Source organism: Balaenoptera borealis (genome assembly GCF_965194805.1).
Source record: "Balaenoptera borealis genome assembly, chromosome: 13".
In the NCBI taxonomy this organism is placed as follows: domain Eukaryota; kingdom Metazoa; phylum Chordata; class Mammalia; order Artiodactyla; family Balaenopteridae; genus Balaenoptera; species Balaenoptera borealis.
Window position 1 is genome coordinate 59,507,912 of NC_138870.1, and position 24,877 is coordinate 59,532,788.

Genomic DNA, 24,877 nt, shown 5'->3' on the forward strand with positions numbered 1-24,877 from the left:
ATAAGCAAAACATGGCTAACATTGGCTTTAAGGGAAAGGAAAATAAAAACAAAAGAAATGAGCACACATCTCATCTCCCTTAGACAGTGATGATTGGAGGGTAAAGATTCTGTCTTCTTTTTTTCAGTGTATCATGTTGTTAGAACATCATTTCCCATGAATTCACTGGAGCTCGCAAACAGAGGGTTCCCTATCTGACCAGCACATGCGCCTTTTCTGGCTTTTATAGTGTGATCTTAATATAGTTTTTAAAAAATGGAATAAGCAGGTAATGTTGAGAAAAATAGGAGATTTTAAAGGGAAAAAAATCTGGATTTTTGACTTTTCATTAAAAAAGTAAAAAGATGGATGCGTGCTGGGCCAGTATTCTGCCCACCTTGTCCACACAGCGCGTCTCAGAGTCCCCTGAATGTTGAAGCTGAGAGTGATCAAAGCAGAAGATCAAAGGATCTTACCATGTTTTTCAAAAATATAATGATAAAACCATCAGCTAGATTAGAAACCTCTTGCTGGAAGGAGTCATGGCTCTTCGTTATCTCCCCCACATGCCCAGGTTGTGGAGACTCAATGTCTATTCATCTATTGACAGTAAATATTCACACCTCACCACTAAACAAGGACATGGCTAAGTACTGGGGAATCTTAAAAGCAATTGTATTCTTCAGTTGCTCCAATGCAGACCTGCAACCCTTAGCATCACAGAATCCAATAATACCTAGCACCTAAGCCTTAGGATAAGTTAGTGCCCAAGCAGCCTCTGACTCCATGGAAGACCGAATCCTTCTAGAATAATCCAGAGGTCACTGGATTCAGGCCACCAAGGTCAAAACTCTTAGCAAAGCATCTACTGCGGTATCCTCTCCACAGCTTTGCTGTCCTGGGCTGGAAGTACAGCCTTGCACAAAGAGGAGCAAACACAAATGTTCACAGACACACAGACGAAGGGCAAGCACCTGGTAAAGCTACACTGGTAGTGTGTGTTCATTGGCCCAGATCTGTTAGAGATCCAGATCAGAAGAGCTTTGATGATAAAACAGGTACCTCCTGTGTACTTTCCAAATAAAAATTACCCTAGTGGTGATCTCATCTGGATTTAGCAATGGTAGGATTCTGTTGCCAGCTCCCCCAAAGGGTGGGAAGGATGAAAAGGATCTTCCCTTCAAAGACAGCCCCTGGAATTCATAGCATTTCCCCTTTCAGTGACTTTCCACCGTATTTCATAACTGGTTTTCAAAGCTGTTATTCTGTGAGTGGAATGAATATGTGGGCACAACCAATATGTAACTGGGGTAAATTACAGGGATTTAAAGTACTTAGCAATCTTTTCCAGAGTTTCTTTATCTTATCTTCATACTTATCATCCAGCTCATCCACCAGTCTGACCCTTGGATTTACTGCTCTTTCTTGCAAATTCATCATCATGTCTCACTGTGTTTGCTCTCCTCTCCCCCCATCCACCCCCTCTCTCCTCCTGGTCCTTGAAGAAGATGGACAGGTCTTTGTAAGTCTGAGCCACTGGTCTACCCCTAACTCAGAAGCATCCCTTGGATTCTACCCTATAAAAGCCCTTAAGCAAACTACTCTTTTTATTTTTTAAACTTTTTTGTTCGGAAATAATTTCAAACTTACAGATAAGTGGTGAAAATTATATGGAGCGCTACGACATATCCTTACCAAGACCCACTCATTTTTTTCTTTTAGCATTCCCCCACATTTGCTTTATTATCATCTCTTTCTCTCTATATATGATACTTTTACCTAAACCACTTCAGAGTGGGCTGCATATCTTCTGAATTAAGTGTGTAATCTCAGTAAAGATATCAAATTTAAGAAACGCAAAATTGATATAATGCTTTTATCCACAATCCGTATTTCAACTTCGCCAGTTGACTCAAGCATGTCCCTTTAGCATTTTTTGTTGTTGTTGTTTTTTCTCTGTTAAGGAGCCCACCCAGGATCCTGTGTTATATTTAGTTGTCAAGTCTCTTAATCTTCCATAATCTGGAACAATTCATCAGCCTTCAAAAATGATTTTTATGACACTGACTTTTTTGAATGATACAGGTTAGTTATTTCTATGGTACGTGTTTTCCTCCATTTGCATTTGTCCGATGTTTCCTGATGATTACATTCAAGTTATAGGTACATCTCTCCCAGAACTGTTCCTCTTCTCTTGTGTTCAATGGTTTTTTCTAACAGGTTGACTATTCAATTATTCTCCAATGGATTGTAAACATAATTGCACATTATAATCAATGGGGAGATTTTTACACTCTGGTGCCGATGTCCTATGTCAGTAAATTCTGATTCAGTAGGTCTGAGGGAGAATTTTGGAACCTGTATCTTCAAAAAGCTTCCCAGGTGATTCTGATGTATATAAGACCAGGGCTGAGAGCCACAGACATCCTATCTCAATTTGTACATCCTGGTTTCTCCTTTGATCTCATTTCCCCTCCTTTGCTATGTTCTCTCCTCTCTGCATCAACCCTCATCTGGGCTTGACCTCATCTGCTGAGGGAAACCCATGTGTCAGAGAAATACTGGCAGGTTAAAGAGCCCATTTCAATGCACATATTCTGTTTTATGGTTGCATTTTATGTGCATATGATTTATATTGTGACAAAATATGAACCCAGTATTTTGGTGCTCAAAATGGAGAGTCAGGCAAATCCCCTATAACTAAAAGAAAATGAAAGAAAAGAAAAATCCTTGAGATTTTAAAGCCAGAGAGGGTCGAGTGAATTGTAAACCGTATTATGCTGTTGGCACATAGTAATCCATATTAGTGGGCCATCTGAGAGAACTGCAGCCCTTTGTCAGAATTAGACTTGAATGATGCTAATTATAAATTAGGGTCTTCAGGAACACATCCCTCCCGCAATATCGTACATGCTAGAATGGACATCCTGCACTAGGGGTAGTCTCAGAAAAGTCTGTTTATCTTTTATCCCATTCACTCTAGACAATCTAAGAATCTTCTCTTGGTCATGAGGAGTCATTAGGAGATGGTGTGGGGTGTTTTGTTTTGCTACATCTTTGTACTTCTCCTTCTAGGTGTTTGCCTCAGTGAAGGGGAATATTGTTCCATCTTTAGTTCTGGCCACAGAGCGGTGGTGGCAGTGGAGAGACTCCCCTGTGTTTAAGTAACACGATAAAGGGGTTGACCCCAGACTTGAGCGGGGTGGGAGGAGGTGCAGGTGTTTTGCATTTGCCACCTCACTTATTTGGAGACTCACGTTGGTTTGTGATGTCTCTGAGGGCCAACTGGAAGGAAGCACAGAGCCGTTAAACTCAGACCAGCACCACAATGGCTATTCATGAACTGAGGAAATGTGGTCCGTCTCCTGGGCCCAGGCCAGGGCGGGGTGGGGAAGGGAAGAAGGGGGTGTGCCTTCAAATAAGATTGAGGGATGTTGAGTAGAATCAGAACCAGCCAGTAACATTTTTAATGCATGTTCAAGGCTTGATTCCTTTGAAAGCATTTTCACATAATAACGCTGGTCCATCTGGTTCTTAGAACAACCCTGTGATGCAGGCAGGGTAGGGGTGATGAAACAACAACAGGAAGTTAGTATGACTTGCTAACATTATTGAGTACTTATCATGTATAGCCAAGGCACTAAGCGCTTTTCTTAATCAGATTTGAATCCTCACAACTGTTTTATGAGGCAGATAGAGTACCTTAATTATCCTTATTTTAGAGAGGAAACAAGTATGACTTGAGTAACTAGTAGATGACGCCACTTGGATTTAAACCAGCTTTCTCTGACACGAGAGCCCTAGCTCTTTACCACTTTATCAAACCGCCTCCCCCGAGGTCACATGGCTGAGAGGGGATCCAGACTGGACCTCTCTTGAGAGTCCACTGCTCAAATGATAAATGGAGGCTGCTCAGATTTTGATGCTAAACAAAATTCCAAGGCCTGGCTTCCCTCCCTTTGGAGGAAACTTCTGCACATTTAACTCTTCCTCTTGTATCCCATGCTCAGGTCCCCAAAAGATTGACTTCCTGCTGCCTCCAGCCCTGCCTGTCTCTCCTTGCCCATAGGGAATGGCTAATACATGCAGGGCACACTTCTCACACCCACCTCTGGCCTGATGTACAGCTGGGCTTGTGCACAAGAACACAGTATATCTCTGTGGATGTGGTACGCAGGGATGCCTGGCTGAGGGCGTGCACAGGTGCTGAAACCCAGCTGATGTTCCAATACAGAGTCCTGTGCATTCCCGGTGGAACCATGTGCCTGGAACCCCCTTTTTCTAGAACACAAAAAGCCTAGCATCTAGCAGCAGTTCTCTATCTCTCCAGGCTCCACTCACCCACCCTGGGCCCCATTCCTTCAATGTTGTACACTCTGCAAAGTCACAGCAGGAGGCTGGAATTAGATACATTAATTTCTGCTACTTGATTGTTTAGCTTTTGTGGCACCACCCCCTCTTACCTCCTCATGACACATGCACAAAAGTGCCGTCAGTGGTGGGAAACTAAGGCGTTTAGAAGTCCATGGGACAGATATTGTGGGTGAAGGACAAGATTTATCTCGATCAGTGGTTCTGGAATTTAAAAGTACACCTCTGTGTGACTTGGAGGGCTTGTTAAAACACTGATTGCTGGGCCTTACAGCCAGAGTTTCTGATTCAGTTGGTCTAGGGTAGGGCCCAAGTGGTTGCATTTCTAACAAGTTCTGAATCTGGGTCCATACTTTGAGAACCACTGAGCTAGATATTTCCTGACTCATATGTAGACAAGCTTCTTGTTCCACCAACTTTGTCCTTGTAAAGACACATACTGCCACATAATACTGTGATGGTAACAATAATAACAGTAGTAGCTAATGTTAATTAAACACTATTTTTCCAGGCAGTACTGTAGGCACATGATACATGTTGATTCATTTAATTCATGTCCAGGATGAGAGAAGGAGAGTTTTGAAGCCACGTACCAGCTCAGGTTCTCAACCTTCCAAACTGGCATAAGACGATGTGAGGAAAGAGAAGGAAAAGGAAAAAGGTAGAGAAAATGCTGCTCCAAAGAGAGTCAACTTAGGACAACTTTGCAGTAGCATTGATGAGTGATGCTGGATTCCAAATCATGTCCTTTTGGCATTTACCTTCATTAATAAGAGCTCTGTGCAAGAGAATAAGGTGACTAGATGTGCAGGGTGTGTGTGTGTGTGTGTGTGTGTGTGTGTGTGTGTGTGTGTGTGTGTGTATGTGTACTCTCCTCCTTGCTCTGCTATTCTTTAATCATTTGACCTCGGGTGAGTCCTTGCCTCTTTAAGTTTAAACTAGGCATCTACAAAAGAATAATAATAATAAATTAATAAATATTATGGTAGATTGTTTAATGACCACAGATTCCTCCCACCCAATATGTATGCCCCTTTTCAATGTGACTTTGCAGCTCTTCCCATCAAGAAGCAGGGTCTGTTTCTCCACATTATGAATCTGGCCTGGCTCGTGATTCCGTTGACTGGTAGAATGTGGCAGAAGTAATGTGTGGTTACAGAGCCTAGGTCTCAAGAGGCTTGTAGCTTCCATGTTTCCTCTCTTGCAAAGCTTTCTGAAACCATCACGTAAAGAAGCTGGTATAGTCGAGTGGAGGATGAGAGGCCAGGTGGAGAACCAAGCCTGCAGCCACCATCAACTGCTAGCCATGCAAGAGAGGCTATTGTGAAACTTCTAGCTCGACGCTGAATGCAACTGCAAGAGTGAGCCCAGGTGAAACCAGCAGAGGAACCCCTCGCTCCCTGCCCCCACCAACAAAACCGTGAGAAAAATAAGCTGTCATTGTTTTAAACTACTAAGTTTTGGGGTAGTTTGTTACACAGTGATGGAAAATACATACAAATACCCACCTCCCAGAGTATATGTAGGTGCTTAGCATAGTTGCTGGCACACAAATTTTAGCTATTATTTTTATCCCCTAGATTCTCTTCTTTGCAAATGGTGTATAGCATCTCTTCATGTTTCCTTCCTCATAACTCAAAAGAAATCTTGATGGAAGGGAAGACACAAATGCATTCCACTTTCTCATTGAAAGTGTTTTGTGATATCCCACCCTCCATTCCCAATCCTATGTTCCAATCCTAACTCATCCTTTGCTTGTGAATCGAGAACACTGTGGTCACTTCATAACTGTGAGTTAGTAGTAATGACATTGCCTTTCCAAGCAAAAGGTCTTAGTATTTCAGTTCTTATTCTTTCTTCTCTCGATTTGTCTTTCAGGTCAAGTGTGCTAAATTTTACGTAGTGGCTACATATGAATGGGGACAAAAGGAATGACAGATAATCAGTGTCAGTGATTAAAATAACAAGTAGGAACTAGTGTCTATTTCTGGATGAAGACTGCATTTGAAAACATGTGTTTGAAATGTTCATTGATATATATTCAATATCTGTATGTGTGAGAATTATTACAGGGCTCTTATACTGTCTAAGTCTTTTATTCAGTCTTAACAGATTGCTGATCCTATACTCAATGATTTTGATGACATTGTGCTCTCTATGTACTTCTGTAACACCACCTTTATTATTTATTTTTCACATCCCTCACAATGTCTGGCAGATAGTAGGTGCTCAATAAACAAGCATGGAATGTGTGATTGGATTGAAGTGATAAAATTCCCAAGTTTCTTAAAAAATAATAATTTTAGGTGAAAGTTGAAATCACTTCTAACTTTCCATCCTGTCCCATCTCAGCTCTTCCACATCCCTCCCTCCCCACTCTCCCACCTCTTCTTGGTTTAACTCCTGTACTCCGTGAAGCTCAGTTCAGATATTCCCTCCTCCAGAAGACATTAACCTACTGCACACCCACTAAAACCTCCACACTAGTCAGGAACCTCTCTTTTGTATTCCACACAAGCCCGTGTAATCTCCATCTCCCTCAACACCTCAGCAGATGGTGAGTTCCTTCAGGGCAACAACTTGTCATTCATCTTTGTGTCCCAGTAAAAAATAGCAATAACAGCTATTCCTTCTTAAGTGCTTACTAAGGATCAGGTACTGCGGTAAGCATTTTACAGGCATTGTCTCTCCTGGTCCTCACTACAGCCCTAAGAGGTGGAGGTTCATTTTATAGATGAGGAAACTGAGACTCGGTCACCAGCTAGTAAGAGGCAGTCAGACCTTTGACCTCAAAGCCTGAGTTCTTAACCACTCTGTTCTGACACTAGTTAAGTTCTCAGCAAATATTTGTTGAATGCATGAACATTTTCCATAGACACGAGACAGTCATCATTGCTTCCTTCTCCTTTTTCTTTTACACTTTTTTTTTTCCTTTTGGTGGTGGGGGGCAGTTGAAGGGCGATTAAGAGATGAAATGGGGGAAATTAGAAAGGAGAAAAAGGAACTGGATAATTAGCCCCTGAATGAAACTATATATATATATATATATATATATATATATCTATATATATATATATATATATAAAGAGAGAGAGAGAGAGTATTAGATAATAGAAACATATTAAACACTAGATACACACAAACTTCGAACACTTAGGCAATATAAAAAACATGGTTACTCAGCATGACCATCACACCTTGGCAGTAGATGGACATTGGCAGTAGATGTGTCATTTGCTACCCAAGTGGTCAACAGTTCCACCCTCTTCTATATCACTTCAATCAATTCAATACCCTAGCACTCCATCCCGTTCTCCCCATTCCATTTCACTCCCCTCTGCTTAATTTCACTCCACTCCATTCCATTCCATTTCACTCTCCAGTTCCACTCCATTTTGCTCCATTCCACTCTACACCTTTCTTTCCCTTTCCTTTCTACACACCTTTAGTAAGCATTAAGCATTATGTTCAGGTGCTGGAGCTACAAAGTTGAATAAATACAGTCCCTACCCTCCAAAAGCTCACATTCAGATTTTTCCTATCATCACCGATAACAGACCACTCCAACTCCTGGCCCAACTACAGTAAGTCAATCCAAAATCCTCCCAAACCAGGAGCTAGCTGATAAAGAAAATAACTGACACACAAAGATTTTCTTTACACAATTCCAAGCGATTAAGTTGAACAATTTTATTCCTCTCTAATACTCTCCTAGGTGTTGAGGTAGAGTATCTTTCAACATTACTTTTAAAGGACAGGGATTTTACCTCCCAAGTGACCCATTTTTATTTTTCAAAGTATTTAACTACAGCAGTTTATAACAGACTGTTATAAAGTAAATGCTCCCACTGAATCAAATGATGATCTAGCAGGGTTGCCTCACCTAAGGCATGAGAGTCATGGAAAACTGCGGTTTTAGAAACTGCCTTTGGAAAGAGCATAGCTTTTATACATTCAGCTTCCGAGGACGTAGTTAAGGTTTTGCCTGAGCTTCAAGAAAAAAAATGGAACACGAGATCTTTGGCTGCAGAGTCATTCTGGTGCTCCATCTGGGAGCTCATATAAACTTTAGAGTGAACTTCACTTTAGAAAAATACTAAAAATCAAAGACCAAAAAACCCTACAGAGTAGTTGCCACAGCCCAAGGCTGCAAACCCAGCTCTGGGGCTGGACCACGTGGGCTCTGTAACACGGTGCTGGGTCGGCCCCGGGACTGCCATGCCTGCAACAGAGCTCTAGAGCTGGCTGTCCTTGACTCATCCCAGTGAGCCTGGCCATGTCTGGGAGCTTTCTGTGTCTTTGTTTCACAATGGTCCGACTTGGGCAAAGATGGGGAAATATTCTTTTTGCTAAAAGACAATGCTTTAAGTTTTGATGCCAGAGAAATTCTGAGATGAAAGGAAAGTTTCACCACTGTTTGGATTGAATCTTTTTGGATTAATCTAATATGTGTGAACTAATTGCATTTAGAAATACAGTCATTTCTCTGATCTCACTTTGCAACTGATCTAGAAGATCCTCACTAACAAAAATTATGCTCCACTTATCTATGATCATCTACAAGCAGAGATTTTTAAGCGTGACCCTACTATCTTTACAAAACTCTCTACCTTCTCACCATGTCTGATCTCTGGAATTCTGCAGTGAGAACCACTCCGAGTAGGGACTGCTGAGGGTAGGCAAGATAGAACTCTCACCAGAGTACTCAGCATGTAACAATTTTTGTATTAGTCAGGATGGGTTAGGTCATGCTGAGGTAATGGTTAACTCCAAAAACCAATATGGCATAAAATAATAAAGGTTTATTTGTCCACATGTCCCTCCTAGCTTGCCTGGTACTCTTCAGGCTGATAACGTATCAGGCATCTAGAGCTTTGTTGGATACTGTGGTAGGGAAATGTATATGGTGAATTGCACACTGACTCTTAAAGACTTCTGTCTAGAAGTGAAATCTATCACTTCCATTAACATTTATTGGCCAAAGCCTGTTACATGACCATACCTAACTTCAAGGGGAAGGAGAAGGTGCAATCCTACCAGGTGCTGGGACAAAGAATGGGAATATCTGTAAACTGTCTTAAAGTTATCACAGTTTAAAATGGAAAGTAACATCTTTTCTGTTATCTTTTATATTTTAATGAACTGAAAAGCAACTGAAATGTTACTTAAAAGTTGAGGAACAGTGGTTTTCCATGCTCTACTTTATTGAGCAGAGACCATAAGATCTCACCTAACTGTGAGAACATAAATGATCCTACTATTGATGATACATTTATGAAGTGATGATGCTATTGATTCACTCCTGAAATAAAACTTAAAAATCTCTTAAAGATTAGCTTTTGAAAACTATGATTGTGGATTAAATGATTAACTAAATATTAGCAAACTATGTTTTAAAAATAAATGACTTTTCATCTTAAATATCAAAAAAAAAAAAAAAGACAATGCTTTAGTGTTCAGGCAGATATGTTTCTATTGTAGTTTTTATTCAGCACGTTTCTTATTTGACACAGTTTTTGTTTTGTACTAGTATCTGTCTCTGTCTCTATGGGTATATCTGTATGTATACTGATAAAAATTAGTACGTATATACTGATATCACTACATGTGTACTGGTATGTATCAGTACATATATATATATACGCACACACACACATCAGTACAGAAAAAATAGATATAAATATTTAAGCTCAGCTATAAAAATACTTTTATAAACTGATGTTAGAATGCAGTTTTAGCAGAGGCAAAATGAACAAGTGCTCCACCAAGAAGTGTTCAACTTCAAAAGCAGGTGGAGAATCTCTCACTGATATCGGTGGTTGAAAGGGCTCAGGACTCGGAGATTTAGGGATAGCACAGTGACAGTTCATGATGGCTTCCTTAAGTAAAAGCTCTCCTGCTCCTTTTTCCTGTCTTCCCTTCCCACTTTCCAAGCCCAGCCAGATCTGAAACCATGATGATCAAGCTAGGAGAGGTGGGTAAAGAGCTGAGTGAGAAGTGAGAGAATTTGAACATATTCCCTTTCCCTTATTTCAAGACCAAACTTGGTGGGGTGATGGGAGAGGAGAAGCTAATATTTCAATTGAATTCGGAGTTTGGGTTATTTCCTGAAATGGATATTTTTGCTAATGGGTTGAGAGTGAGTGTTGAATTTTAAAGTGATATAAAGAGTGTCCAGAAAAGTCATGAGGCCTTCTGAACTTCTATTCAGAGGCAAGGCAAGAACTAGGTTGAGGGGAAGATATATGGTACTGGCTCTATTTGTTTTGTGATCCATAATGAGGTATGTGTTCACTAGTCGGGAGTCATGTGCAATATTCATTTCTGCACAATGCGAAAGAAACCAGAGCACTAAAATGCGTAAGTCATATGCATAGTGTTGGGCTTTTACTCTCTTTAAATTATTTGGGTTGCCTATTAGGAAACAGCTAAATATTGCCAAATGAAACCTTAGCTTTTAAAATTTGTTTTAATTACACTGTTACTGTCTAAAATGATAGCCTAAAACCCTGAGTGGAAAGCAAAACCGAAGAGATGAACACCTGAAATGGAAACACTATGTGAACAGACTCTGTGGCTGTGTCATTGCTGCTTCTCAGCCATTTATCTATCCTCTTGTGGATGCTGATGTGAAATTGCTTATCCTCCTGCAAGTTCACAAATCCCTTAGAGTGATTGCTGAATCTTCCATTGCTTTGTGACTCTCTCCCCTCCCTTATAAGCATAAACGATTGTGAAATATATCCAGAGGGACCTGCAAGGGACTGATTTCAATTTCTATTTCCTGGTTTTAGGTCATCGTAAGCCTATGAACCCTGACGTCGGTTCAGAAATGTGGCCAACCTACAGGAGTGCAGTTATAATTATCTTCAGCTTATAAAGGTGTAGCAATTTAAATTCTATCCCAAAGATTTTCTCATTACACAAAATGCATTCATGTACAATTAGCACCCAGGACACAGAGTGCCTGATCTCCCACTTGAGTAGCAGTATTTCCAGCAAAGCAAATCTTTTCAACCAATGGGCTTTCTGAGACCTTACCAAACCACATTCCATCCCCTCCCCTCTCCCCTTACCTCTTGAGTGGTGCTGGAGAAGGGTTGAGTAGTCCAGGGAACCCAAGATGTAGTTCCAGCCATCTGCAGATTGGGGTGCTGCCTCTGGCTGCTGTTTTGGCTGTAGTTTTCTGTAGTACTTCTGGTGAAGGTCTCTGTGGTATTGCTAATAAGGTGTCCCAGGCTATATGGAAGTGCATTAAAAGTAGTGGGGATTTGGGGAGGAGTTGTGTTTCTAGTGCTCCTTACAGAGACTTCCGCTCCCAGGCCAGCTGAGGTAAAGAAAGGACAGTTGCTAAAATTACCCTCATGTTTTAGGGATTCTTCACATAAAAGCAATTTTACTTAGAAAAAGACCGCTTTAACAATGGGCACGTAGATAATAAGCTTCAGTTATACGAAAAATAGAAGATACTTTGAGTGTGACCATACTCATTTGTCCTGTCCATTTCACCCATCTATCAATTTTATCCATTTATCAATTTTACAGGGTGCAGGGAGAGTTGTGGAAACTGTGCTATCAGGGCTATAGCTGTGCTATAAGCATACAAAGAGGCTCAAAATGGAAACGGTATTTTTTAACATTTAGCAAGATGTAAATATCAGCTGTTCTCTTAAATGTAAATAAAATAATCATTACCATTAAGCATCTTTTCCTTGAGCTGTGGAGGGTTGTGCAGAGTACCCTGTATACAGTGTTGCCAAATTTTAGCAAATAAAAATAGGTGATGCCCAGTTAAATTAGAATTTCACATGAATAACCAGTAATTCAGTATATTTAATACATCCCCAATATACAACATTACATTATATTATGTTGTATATTAGGAATATGCTTATACAAAAAAATTGTCATTTATCTGAAATTCAAATGTAACTGAATGTTGTATATTTTATCTGGCAACCCTACCTGCACATCTACCAGATCTAGGCTTTGATACATGTTTAGACATTCTCCCTAGTTTCTGTTTGTTTTTATCTTCTTGAATCCTGTGCCACTATCACTGCCATTGTGCCTGGCAGACCAGGTTCATTTATCCCTGGGGTGTCTTCTACAGGACAAACCCAACTGTACTATTAGCAATATGCCTTTACAACAAACTCCAAGAAGCAGTCTTAATTCTGCAGTCTTAATTGAGTTAGGTGTTAGAATGTCCTTCTACATAGATATTGATCTATTGTTGGGATGTAAAAATTTCTGTATGTGAAGATTAGTATTTTGGTCATTTTGAGCTTTGGCCAATGCCAATCCCCTGAGTTGACAGGGGATTTCAATTTTAGCTGTGACAATTTTAGCTCTCAGACCCTCAAAAAAAAAAAAAAAAGATTTAATGATGAGGTGAGGACAGAGACAAGCTTCCAAATACCTAGAATGTAATTATGTGTCTTAGCATGTCAACCTATGATTACTCTTCTTTACTAAGGAGCAGTTGGTAAGTTCTCATCCTGAGAACTATTTTTTTTTTTCAGTCAGCTTACAGAATTAATTCAATGGATGAAACAAGACCTCCCCCAAATTAGGTAAATGATCAAAACACTCTTGAAATTTCTTCTGCAAATAACATAGCTTATCTCCATTGCATGTAGCTTTGTAATATCTTATGGAAAAATTTTTACTCTTCTGTAATTGTCTTTAATTAACCTTCTAAATGTATTTTTAAAACCCTGCAAACCAAACAAGTCCATTTTCCATTTTAGGCCACCACCTTTTTTCCAAAGAAAGAACCTACAGAATATTAAGGTCTGGTACCCCTTCACTTTGTGCCTATGTTTTTAACTTGTGCTATTTAAGAAGCAGGAAGGAAACTTTAGTCTTAACATTTGATTTCCAAATTTCGTGAATTTCAAAGCAGTGATGTGCAAACTTTGCTAGGCATCACATCACCTTTGGGGCTTGTTAGACAACTGGAACCTAACCGCCCTACCACCCTCCACCCCCGAAATTGTGATTTAGTAGATCTGGTGTGGGAACCAGCACCTGCATTTCTAATAAGTTTCTCAGGTGTAATATACATCCAAGTATATAATTTTATCCATATATACAATATGAGGCAAAGCTGAATTCTAATCATTTCTTATGTGGACATTGAAGGATTATAAAGTAGATGGGAGGAAAGAAAATCCATCATAGAAATATATAAGGTGATGAAAATAAGTTCATCTTTCCATTGCCTGAACTCTTTGTTGAAATGGGTGCTATGAAATTATACTAAAAAGAGTAGCTTTGGATGTTTTGGGTTCTATAATTCTTCTGATGTTCTTTGAAAAGGTATATACATTTTACAGTTCATGAAAGAACAAGATATATTTTGACAAGTGCAAGGAAAAGTTCTTACACAATGGAACAATATGTTGAAGCTATTTTTAAAAAGCTTTATTGTACCATTGCCACTACATTGTTTCCACATTATACACAATTCCTCTTAGAACACAATTCAAAATAAGGCGGACCGTCCTGGGTCCAATCTCAGAAGTTTTAGCACTTAATGTGTAAAAATTAAGTTCAGCACTGATAGCTCACCTATAAGATGATTTGCAATGACTGCATAATATAAAGCCCATATTTCAAATACATTTCTTAAAAAAGCAATATGTATTTTAGTTTATTAATTCATCTATGATTGTCTCAGAAAAAATCAATAATAGAAATGGAATTTTTGCATAATGATAATAAAGACAATACACAATTTGTTAGTTTCCCTCTTTTAAATGATACAAAAAACTTTCGAGCATATTGAAAGAAATAACTTGAATAAAACTCATTTTGGAGATAGAACATTTTAACTATATTGATACTTTCCATTCTGTAGGAAGATGCCAAATGTAATGTGCCCTTTAAAAGTGGGAAAATAACCTGGAAAAGAGGTAACAAATGAAACAGAAGATACCTTAGAAGAATGATGATTTGTATATATATATCTATACATAAATATTTAAATTTAATATATAAAATATTTTAAATAAGATTGGGATAGAATAAAGATAAAGTGAAAGGTCTGGGAATTATAATAGTCTAAATAATTATTAGAAATGGTAAAATGAATAATTAACATTTCAGAAAATGTAGTCAATGAAATAAAGGATACATTAAAAAATACACATGCCTAAAATTTGAAAAAGTGAGTAAGGAAGTGTAAAGTTGTTGAAAAGAGTACCAAAGATGGAGAATTTACAAACAATGGGAGACACAACAAATGAGAAGGCATAATCAGAGGTTAAATTTTTTTTTTTACAGGCCTTAAAAAAGATGCAAAATTATAAAAAAGTAAAATTAATAAATGGAAATTGATACCAGGACATAGCATAGTAAAACATCAAAGCACAGCATAGTAAAAAAATTAGGTTAAAAAAATAAATGAAAGCTTAGCCAATCAAAGAAATACTTTTCAAAAGCCAATTACTACTCAACTACTGTACTATGGGTTGCCTTATGAAGATGAGCCTCATTTATCCTAATGCCCCATGTTTTCTTTTGGGAAGGTACAAACACACACATTGGAAAAGGATGAGATTGTGGGATAGAAGGATGGAGGGGGAAAAATGGCTTATAAGTTCATGGTTCCCACGCTGTGGGAGAGACATGCTGAGCCAGAGGCTACTTAAACAGGGTCAGGGCAAGGGCAGATGGAAAGTGGGTGAATAACTTGGTGTGTCCAGGGCTGGCTCATCCATTAAGCACATTGGAACATTGCCTAGGGCCCATGATTTTAGGGCCCATGAAATGATTTAATTTCTTTAAAAATAATTTTTCAAAAAGAACTTTCAGGGTCAAAGAAAATGTTAAAAAATTTTTTTCACACATCATGAAAGAATGAGAATGTTAGGACACAAGAAAATCTATTAACTTATTTTATTTTATTTTTCCCAGTGGAGAAAGGGACCCACAAAGATATAAGAGCACATATGAAAGTCATTTGTGGCCCTGGGTGTGCCCTGATAAGTTCATTGATGTGTCACAGGTTGAAAATCGTTGGGGGGACTCTGGATGCTGTGTTAGATATTTTTAATGATCGTATAAAGCATATATTAATGATCATGACCAGATGATTTTCAATGATCATGTAAATAAATGGTTAATTGCAAGGCCCATGTTGTTATAATGATGCTAGGAGAAAAACTCTAAAATGGCTGTGACAGCCAATTTGGTCAAAGTAGAGTCTATACAAAAGACACTTTCGGTTTTGTTTTGTTCATTTCCCATCAAGCTCTCTGTATTTACAAGCACTCCTACCAATCCCTAAAGGAAATAAGCTACTAAAACCCTGTCTCCCAAGAGCATACATGACTGTTTACCTATTACAATGCTTATGCAGTTTATTCCCTCACCTGTATGAATACAATTAAACAATTACTTTAACCAACAGGCATATCAAGCCAGCCAACAATATGATTTACTTCAGCAGTGAAATCTCTTTTAGGGATTTTACTAACTCAGCCATATCAGGGATATTGGAAATATGTCTGCAAAAATTTGCCTGTCCTCAGATAAATATGAGAGCTGAATGAATGAATCTGTAGTAGATGCTGAATAAATGTTGACTGGTTGGCTGACATATACAATGTTTCTCTTCATACAATATGAAACATCTTAGTGAAAGTAACAATTTTAGACAATCATCCAGGTGTTTATACTTGTAGGGAGACTTGGCATTCCTTGGAATAGGTATCGAAACGATAAATGGAATTTTGTACTCTTCATCCAGAAGACCTAGAACTACATGAGCATAGTCTACCTGCCAATAGATTTGTGCTGGTGCTGTGGAAACTCTTTTCAAGTTTAGAATGCTTTTATTTCCCTCTCCTAAGGATTATTTACTTAGATATGCTTGCAGATCAGTAATATCCTTTGAGTAGATTTCTCTGTTACCCATATAAAAGAGGGGGCCAATGAATGAGTTATTTTCCAGATCATGTAGGTCCATAAAACTTCAATGATTCGGCCACTGTAACCTTTGTTGTCTGCTTGTGGTGTCAAGACTATTTCCTGTTGGAATAGATGCAACTGTAACTTTTGATTTAAAAATTCTTCTTAACTTGGGAAGGAGAGAAAAGCAATAATCACGACTTCAATAGTGGCATAAAGTAGTCCTTAGCTTTCCTTTATTGTTCCCAATAATTCTGATATTCAGCACCTTTTAGAAGTTGAAACATTTACTAATTTAGACAGCATTTATTGACCAAGGGAACCAAGATTACCTTTAAAGGAGATGAAGATTTCTAAGTTATGATCCCTGTTAACAGGTTTATAGCACAGTAATTTAGTTTTTCTCTTTTCCTTTTGCATCTCCTGTATATACAAAAGACTTGGTCATGGAAAAATGATTTTTTCAGTTGAATTTCTAGTGAACTTTCCTAGAAATGTAAAAGTACCCCCCAAACTGTAGACCAATATAATTTTCGCTTTAGCTTATAAGGTTTTTGCTATGCAGGAAGCCCTTTACTTAGGAGTGCTATGTTTTAAGAGCTTGTAAATTAGAGATTTGGGCCTCAGAATGCATTTTTACTCCTAAAGTAATAATAATCCTTAAAAAAGTCGAATGTGTGATTATATAAAATTGCTATACTGTTGAACAAAACACAATTTGGTTTTTCCTTATTGCATTATTGACGACTGCCTTGTGTGAATTTATAGAGACTGAGAAATTATACACAAAATATTTCTCAAAGTCATACTCTTAATACAGTGACTCCAAGGATGTAGCTATATAACACCAAAATATAGGGAGGAAAAATTAGAATCTGTCAATCACTTGTTTTATTGACACATTGCTAAAGGTAAGATGGTTTCCAGATAACTGGATATCTGGCAACTGATTGACAAAAGAATATACGGGGAGAATGAAATTTTGTAATTTTTAGCCAGATATGTTGGCATTTTGGAGGCAATGCTTTTTATTATTACTTTTACTATTCAGAATAATAGCTATAAGGCTCTAATTTTTAAAAAATTGATCTTAAAAGTTTGATTTTTTAAAAAAGAGTCTGTCTACCAGGTACACTTTTTTTTTTTTTTTGTCCAGAATGAAGATATGTAGTATATTCTTTAAGGGTAAACTTGAAATTCAGAGGGAATGGCAAAAATCTCAAACCATCTTTTCTTTAATTTGGTATTCTACTATGTACTGGTGATCCTAGTTCTACACAATCTATATATTCTTTTTAATTAGATTCCCATTAATTAGGTCCCATTAAATTCTATTTGTCCATTAAAAGTTTGTTTTAAGGGGATTTATTTATTTTTAAAGTCTTTATTGAATTTGTTACAATATTGCTTCTGTTTTATGTTTTGGTTTTTTGGCTGCGAGGCATGTGGGATCTTAGCTCCCCAATCAGGGATCGAACCTGCACCCCTTGCATTGGAAGGCGAAGTCTCAACCACTGGACCACCAGGGAAGTCCCAACCACTGGACCACCAGGGAAGTCCCAAGGGGTTTTAAAGAAATATAAATTATATGAAAAATTTAAAAGACAGGTCAATTTTACATTCTTCTCCTAATAAAAAATCATTGCAGTAGCGCTGATTATTTGAGGAAATCTGACCCTAGTATAGGTCCTTCTCTCAAAAACCTTCACATTAACTTTTAAATTGAATTTTAACCCACTTTGGAAGCCTGTTCAATTCACCCTCCCTGTATAGAGGAACTCGAGTAAAGGAGAGGTAGAAGAAGAAAAAAGGTGTCTTATTGAGAATGAAGCACAGATAAATTATGACAAAATCCAGTGGGCACTCAAAGGATTGTTTAAAAAGTATGCAATTTAAGAATTATCTTTTAATTAAAAAAAAAAAAGAAATCCACAGTTGCTTAATGTGACACACTGGCAAGAATATATATTGGAGGAAGGGGTATTTTTTTTTTTTCTACTTACACTCTATTGTAATTAACTATTTACTTATTTGCTTTCCCCATTATCCTAAGAAGCAAGACATATTTACTGATTCTCAACTTTGGCTGCACATTAGAATCACCTTGGAAGCAGTTAAAAATTATAATGCCTGAGTTAGTTGGCCTAGAGGATGAAGCCTGGATATTAATACTATTTCAAAGGTCCCATTGGGATTCTGATGTGAAGCTTGGGTTGAGAATCACTGGTGTAGAGTACTTCAGTTACTAGCACAAGCTCTGGCACCTAGTAGGTTAATAGAGAAATATTACTTAGATACTTGAATGGCATCATGAATGTTTCCTCTATGAAACAAATATGAAATGTATAGTTCAGATTTTGACCTTCACAGGTGTGCTTTTACTGAAGAACCTAATTAAAAAAATCACATCCTATGGATTAACAACATGCATATTTGTGCTGCTTACGAGTATAGTATTTAGTTATCAACTCTTTAAGAAAGGACATTTGGAATCATTCATCACAAACATCTGCATGCAATTTAATTTTTCACAATGGATTCTCTAGAAAATCAGTGAGTGTCCATGCTATGGGTCAACCAATATCATTCTGTGTGGATTGAGAAGAAAAATGTGTCTGTTAGCTTATAACTGTGTTAAGGCAAAAGTATACATTGTACCTATGCATATTCAAATATAAGATTTTTCTGAACTATAGTCGTACAAATTTTAGCTCTGCTTTTTCTAGAAGTCCATTTTTTTCCCAACACACATTATCAGGCATTTTTGGATATGGCATGTTCAGTGGTTAACTGTAACTGGTATATTGTATCTACTTTACTTTTGAAGTGAAGTCCATCACTGGGCATGTTTTGTATGAAGGTCAAAGGAGATAGTTTTGCCATGAATTACCTTCTATCTTAAATAACCCATATCTACTGAATCCATATGTGCTTTTAAAAAGTTCTAATGAAAGAATATTCTTCTAAATAAGGTTTGATTAGGATTTGGGGAGGAATCTCACTTCTTGTGTATAACCATGCACCTTACAACTGAAATATTTACAATGTTTCTATGCTGTTTAGGACAGGCCTAGTTAGATGAACTACAGGAAAGGAATTGTATGAATTGGTGCTATATGCTGTATACTCTCTGATAAAGTTGAATTTTCTAATTAACTTTTACATTTTTTTAATCTTACTCTCATTTCAGAAATTTTATAAGAACAGGGACTCTTCTTGTATTGTAGAAGAGCCCATGCGTTTAGTTGGCACCTAATTAGATGTTTGTCTAATTTTTGAAGTGAATGAGTGACAGATAACTGTTCAAAGATCAGTGTGGTGAAAAAACTCATATAAGCCTCAAAAATCAATACCTAATAAAAAGATTTAAAGGTACATTGGATGTTGATCCCCAGATGAGGTTATGAATCAAAATTATTTGGGGAACTTTTTAAAAAATACCAAGTATCATGCCCAAATATAGATTTCTTGGAATCAAATCTTGGAGATGATCATAGAGGAAGAAATGATGGCAATGATTCCCTCTACTCCTCCTCCCCACCAGATGATTCTGGATGTAGCCAATTGGGCGAGAGTCTGTGTAAGCATTTGGGAAGTACTATAAAATGGAACATGTACTGGTCGAGGAATCAAGAAACTTGGGTTCTAATCATACCTCTGCCACTTAATTATCTGGGACAATTCCCTTAACCTTGACAAATTTTAATCTTAATGAACGGCTTCATTTCTAGAGAATTCCTCCAGTGATTTATACCTAATATGTAATAATTCTTTTATCCTTCATGACTTCCTAAAGCAAACTTCTAATAGAGGAGTAAATAAGCAGTAAGATGAGTCAATAAAATAGAAAATTAAGCCACATCCACAAATAAAAATTCCTAGTCTAGGACTGAACTGTATGTTGTACCAGAAATTTATGCACGTGTATACAAGTTTTTATATGTGTCCATCATCTAGGTTATATCCATCAATGATCAACAAATTAGAAAACTCTGTGGCTGCACATTGGTTCTTACCATTTCAAAATATGTTATCTCCAAGAAATATCTACCCTTAAACATTAGTACAAGAGACTGGCAAAAGCATAATTTATTATCTTCCCAGTCTTAGCAAGCACCATTATGATGTTGTAATAGTTCCTCATAATCAGAGAATAGAAGTGTCTAAATCAGCAAAAATATTAATTTCCTGATCATTGGCTTTAGTCATTGCATATACATATGTACATAGAGCTACACACCCACATTTAGTAGTACTTAACCAAAGTGCTTAACGTCTGGAACAAAAGAGAAGTTTGAGAAATATTTGTTGAATTAACAAAAGAAGCAAGAAAGAAAGGAAGGAAGAACGAGAGATAGAAAAAGTTGGGCTTGTTTTAATGAAGATAATGAAGTTTTCCAAGTCAGTGGGTACCACGTGATCCATTTCCGTTAGCTTATGAATCTTCCATAGGAATTTTGTTGGGGCATGTGGACTTCCCTTGAATGTGAAAAAACAAGACATTTAGCAGAAAAACTTTCAGAATCGATTCTGAAAGGAAGAGCTCACCTTTTTTAGAGCAGAGGCTTTCATTGACTGGTTTTCCCTCTTCGTTGACATCTATTTTCATCCAGCTGTGGAGGTACTTCCTGCCCTTCTTGACCACTACCCTGAAGCCTTGTTTCTTGAGAAAGAGAGAAGCATTTTCCACCTCAAGGAACCCTTCCTTCTCATAGCAAGTCCATCGAGGTGCCCGGGAGCAGGGGGCAAAGATGGTGGATCGGGAAGGGCCACCAGAAGAATCAGAGATGCCCAGGCACAGAGCAGATTTAACATGAAGGAGCTTTCTATCCTCAGTCCACATCCACTGCTGGTTCTGGCTGGTCCCATTGCACAAGTCCATGACCACTCTCTCATTTTTGAAAAGGCACTGTTGTTTCTGGACATGGACAATCTGAAACCCCTCTGGAAAATGAGAAGCTCATCAAGTACTACGTAGCAAATCATAAGGCCCACCAGAAAACAAAACAACTCACCCACAAATCAACCACAAATCAGGTTTACTTATCTTTTGCAATTGCTATCATTTCAAGTGACTATCCCCAGATTCAACACGTGTGATTTAAAAATCCCAAAGCAGACAATGTCAAAATGTCACACTTAGCTCCCTTTCTTTTCCTTTCACATGGCTTAGGGAAGAAAATACACCCCCACTGAAATAATGAAAGGAAGCTTGGAAAAGAAACAAAACCATCCAAAGAGTATGGTGTGATATTTTAGCCCAAATAATTAAATATGTTAAAGTTATAAAAAACCCAGTTCCCGTTTTAACCATTTCACTCCTTCCACCTCACCTCCATCCCCCACTTTTTTTTGGAAAAAGCACCCCTTTTTCCAGACCTTAAATTACTATTGCAATAAGTGTTAGTATACAAATGGACTAGTTTGAATACAATTTTTAAAAATTGGATATATTTATCCACAAATAAAACAAAATTTCCCATTCTTCTTAGCACACCCTCCTAGCTAATAGCAACCAATGAAAGTATTGATTATCACAAATTAAATTTTTTATAATCCTAGGGAGAAGCATTTCTCTATTTTGTGACAATATCTACAGTCTTCCTTCAAAGGCGAATAGATTTTAAAAATCACCTATTCTCCATGTAAGAAAACTAAATACCCAATTGTTAAACATCAGGATTAAAAAATGAGATATTCAGGCTCAAAAACCATTTTCAAGGTGCTTTTACTTAATTTTCTCAGCTCCCCCATGAAAATATTCAGAGGTTCCAAATAACAACTTCCAAATAAAACACACCACAGTTCCCCAACCCCCTTTAATTATATTTCTTATACTTTCTTTCTTTAACACAAAGGAAACAAAACTATAGCCTGACAGGGAAAAAGCATGAAGATGCCACAGCCTGTTACATAATGATACATTCTCCCCCCTCAGGGTTGCTTTACTCTCTGCTGTAAAGATGCCATTTCAGGAGCTGCCTGAGGCATTTGGAAGACACAAGAGAAGGCCATTTATTTTCTTTTGGAGAGAAATCTCAATGGTGTGGGCATGGCAGGCTCCTTTTATTCCCCCTCCTCATCGTCTTTGGCTAAACTGCCATGGAGACCCAGCTCCATTTCCGCCTTGTTTCAGACACTTTTCAAAGGACAGAGACTCCACTTCTGGCTGTTGGAGAAATGCCTCAGGAAACTGAGGCAGATCCACTCACCTGAGTTCCCGAAGATGAAGCAGGTAAGAATCGCCACGTAAAATTCAGCCTCCATTTTCCACTTAACGACTGTTCATGCTTCGCTTGGAGGAAAAAAAAAATCTCCCAGATAAGAGAAGCAAAGACTAGGAAGGAAATGTGCCTTCATGGTGGGGGGAAAAGTCAGTGACGAGCACTTCCTCCTATTGAATTGTTTGGGGGAAGTTTTACACCAGTTGTCCTTTTCTGTTTCCTTAGAAAGAAGGGATTATGATTGCCTCTCTTTTTTTATGCAGAAAAAATTCCAGCCTTCAGGAGCAGAATAAAACTTGTAAGTTTTCTTCTACCATCCCTGTGGCACATGACTACTTAAACTCAAGAGGGAAGAAAGGAATTGTAATCTTAGGTAACTGAATGTTCCTACAACATTACATCTCTTCAGGTGATGTGATTCTGCTGAACAAACAGAAATCGTGTAATTTACGAGAGTCTATGACAAGTGATACAAAGACATAAACATGTACTGTTTGTATAATGATAGCTGGGAGCCTATCGAGGAAAACCACATAATGATGGCACTTCTAGATCATTATCTCTCAAGTGATGACAATACTACAGTTTGAAATAGTCATCTCCAGTGGGGAGAGGCAGACTAAAATTAAACCCATCCTACTATCGACTTCAGGCTTTCCCCAAAAGATAATGGTCTCTCTTCAAATAGGAAAAAAAAAGTACATGCCTTACTCAACATTTAGTATTAAGAGTAGTTTATTGGCAGTAGGAAACAAAGTCAACATAGCTGCGTTAAAAATTCATATTTGAGCAGAACATTTAGTGTTTGCTGAGTGTAGTTTTTTTTTTAAGCTTTATTTGTCTCTTGAGGATTAAATCCTTTCAGAGATTTAAGGATATCCATGGCAGCATCCTTTTAAAGAACCTCTGGAAATGGGACAGGTTACATCATTCCCAAAGGCATCTGCCTTTTGCTGGGAGAGAGATTTCAGGTAGACAGCATATTCAAAAATTCTTTTTTAGTAAAAGAGAGACAAGTATTTAAAATTCTTAACACATCATAGTTGCTACAAATTTGTTTTTACCTTCGAAAGTAAAATGACTCACAATGTAGAAATACAGTGGGTAGAATTCTGGAGCAGAAACCACCTCTATGCCCAATAGTAGAGAGTAAATACATATATACCCAATGACAATCATTGTGCTCTGTAATTGATTGGTACGAGGTACTGATAAATACACATTTAATAGGTAATATTTTCAAGACACATTTCCATATAAAATAGTTACTGCTTCTGATTTTTTTTTTTCAAAAACAAGGACTTATTTGTTAAAAATCCATTTTCAATCACAACTTTAGCGGCAAGATTCTGGTAACTGAGAAAGGAATTAACACTTAAAACAGGAACAGTTTAACAGCTGACAGTCCATTCACAAGACAGATTTTTTGCAAACATAAAAGCATCTAAACACACAATAATAATTTCTTCAGCAGCTCTTCAAGTTGTCATCTGATGACATAAATTTCATACATATATTCTGTGTGGCAGATAGTCAATACAGACAAAACAAAATCCTCCTTAGCTGTGTGAGAAATCAATCATACCTCCATCAGCAAAGGACCTTCAAAATAATTTAGGGGATGCTTACAAATGCATTCATATACACAAGAGGCTGGCAATCTTGAATATGTTGCCATCTTCCACAATCCACGCCCCAGCTTAGCTTCACAGCTTCTCTTTTCTTCCACTGCAGGAAGCTCCTTCCAGAAGCCTCAAGTGGGTAATTGACTAATCACCCCTAGAGAACGATGGTCTGGTAAGTCTTCAGAGAATCACTGGACAGTTTCTGCTGCAAGCCTGCTCTCGTACAGGCACAGAGCATGATGCAGAAATTCATACTGCTCACTGGTTTGGACCATTCCACCCCTGCAAGGAAGAGATAATATAATAATTTATTGCTAACCTCCCACAGTCTCAAGTAACTCAGCGACCACACCCAAACGCAGGTGTTAGGCTAAAGACACACAGAACAGTTGGCCTGGTGATTCTTTTGTTATCCCTCTTACCTACGTCCAGATGACCCAACTGGTGAATTTAATATGCTAATGTATATAAAGGGATTAACACAGTGCCTAGTACACAGTAGGCATTTGATTAATTTTACCAACATATTGTCACTGGAGAGGCAGTACAGCGTCATGGTTAGGTACTTGGACTTCGGAACCAGACTCAGTTCAGATCCCTCCTATGCCAATTCTTAGTTGTGTGATCTTGGCCAAGTTCCTTAAAACCCTTTGTGTCTCAGTTTCCTCCTCTGTTAAAATGGGAGAATAACAGCACCTATTTCATAGGATTGTTTTGAGGGTTAAATAAATTCATGTATCTGGAGTGTTAGTATTACTT

At 37.9% G+C, this 24,877-nt stretch overlaps 2 protein-coding genes across 4 annotated transcripts in view; both read right to left on the reverse strand.

Annotated features, from left to right (window-relative positions):
- PTPRB (protein tyrosine phosphatase receptor type B) overlaps nucleotides 1-23,111 on the reverse strand; it is a 117,514-nt gene extending 94,403 nt beyond the window's left edge. The window contains exons 1-3 of one of the 2 annotated variants that reach the window (XR_014233560.1): nucleotides 22,482-22,551; nucleotides 20,818-21,213; nucleotides 11,427-11,677 (exon numbers count right to left, since the gene is read on the reverse strand). Coding sequence is in view for 1 of the 2 variants with exons in the window: in XM_082351553.1 (XP_082207679.1) it covers nucleotides 11,427-11,677; nucleotides 20,818-21,213; nucleotides 22,482-22,536 (702 nt within the window). In the remaining variant the exon portion in view is untranslated. Of the gene's footprint in view, nucleotides 1-11,426; nucleotides 11,678-20,817; nucleotides 21,214-22,481 lie in introns of both variants that reach the window. The other variant, XM_082351553.1, reaches the window with a different exon arrangement.
- A 99-nt stretch (nucleotides 23,112-23,210) lies between these two features.
- Nucleotides 23,211-24,877, reverse strand: part of PTPRR (protein tyrosine phosphatase receptor type R) — a 260,447-nt gene continuing 258,780 nt past the window's right edge. For both annotated transcript variants that reach the window (XM_082351633.1, XM_082351634.1), the window contains one exon: nucleotides 23,211-24,400. In XM_082351633.1, the coding sequence (XP_082207759.1) occupies nucleotides 24,307-24,400 (94 nt within the window). In that variant the 3' untranslated portion in view covers nucleotides 23,211-24,306. The remainder of the gene's footprint in view (nucleotides 24,401-24,877) is intronic.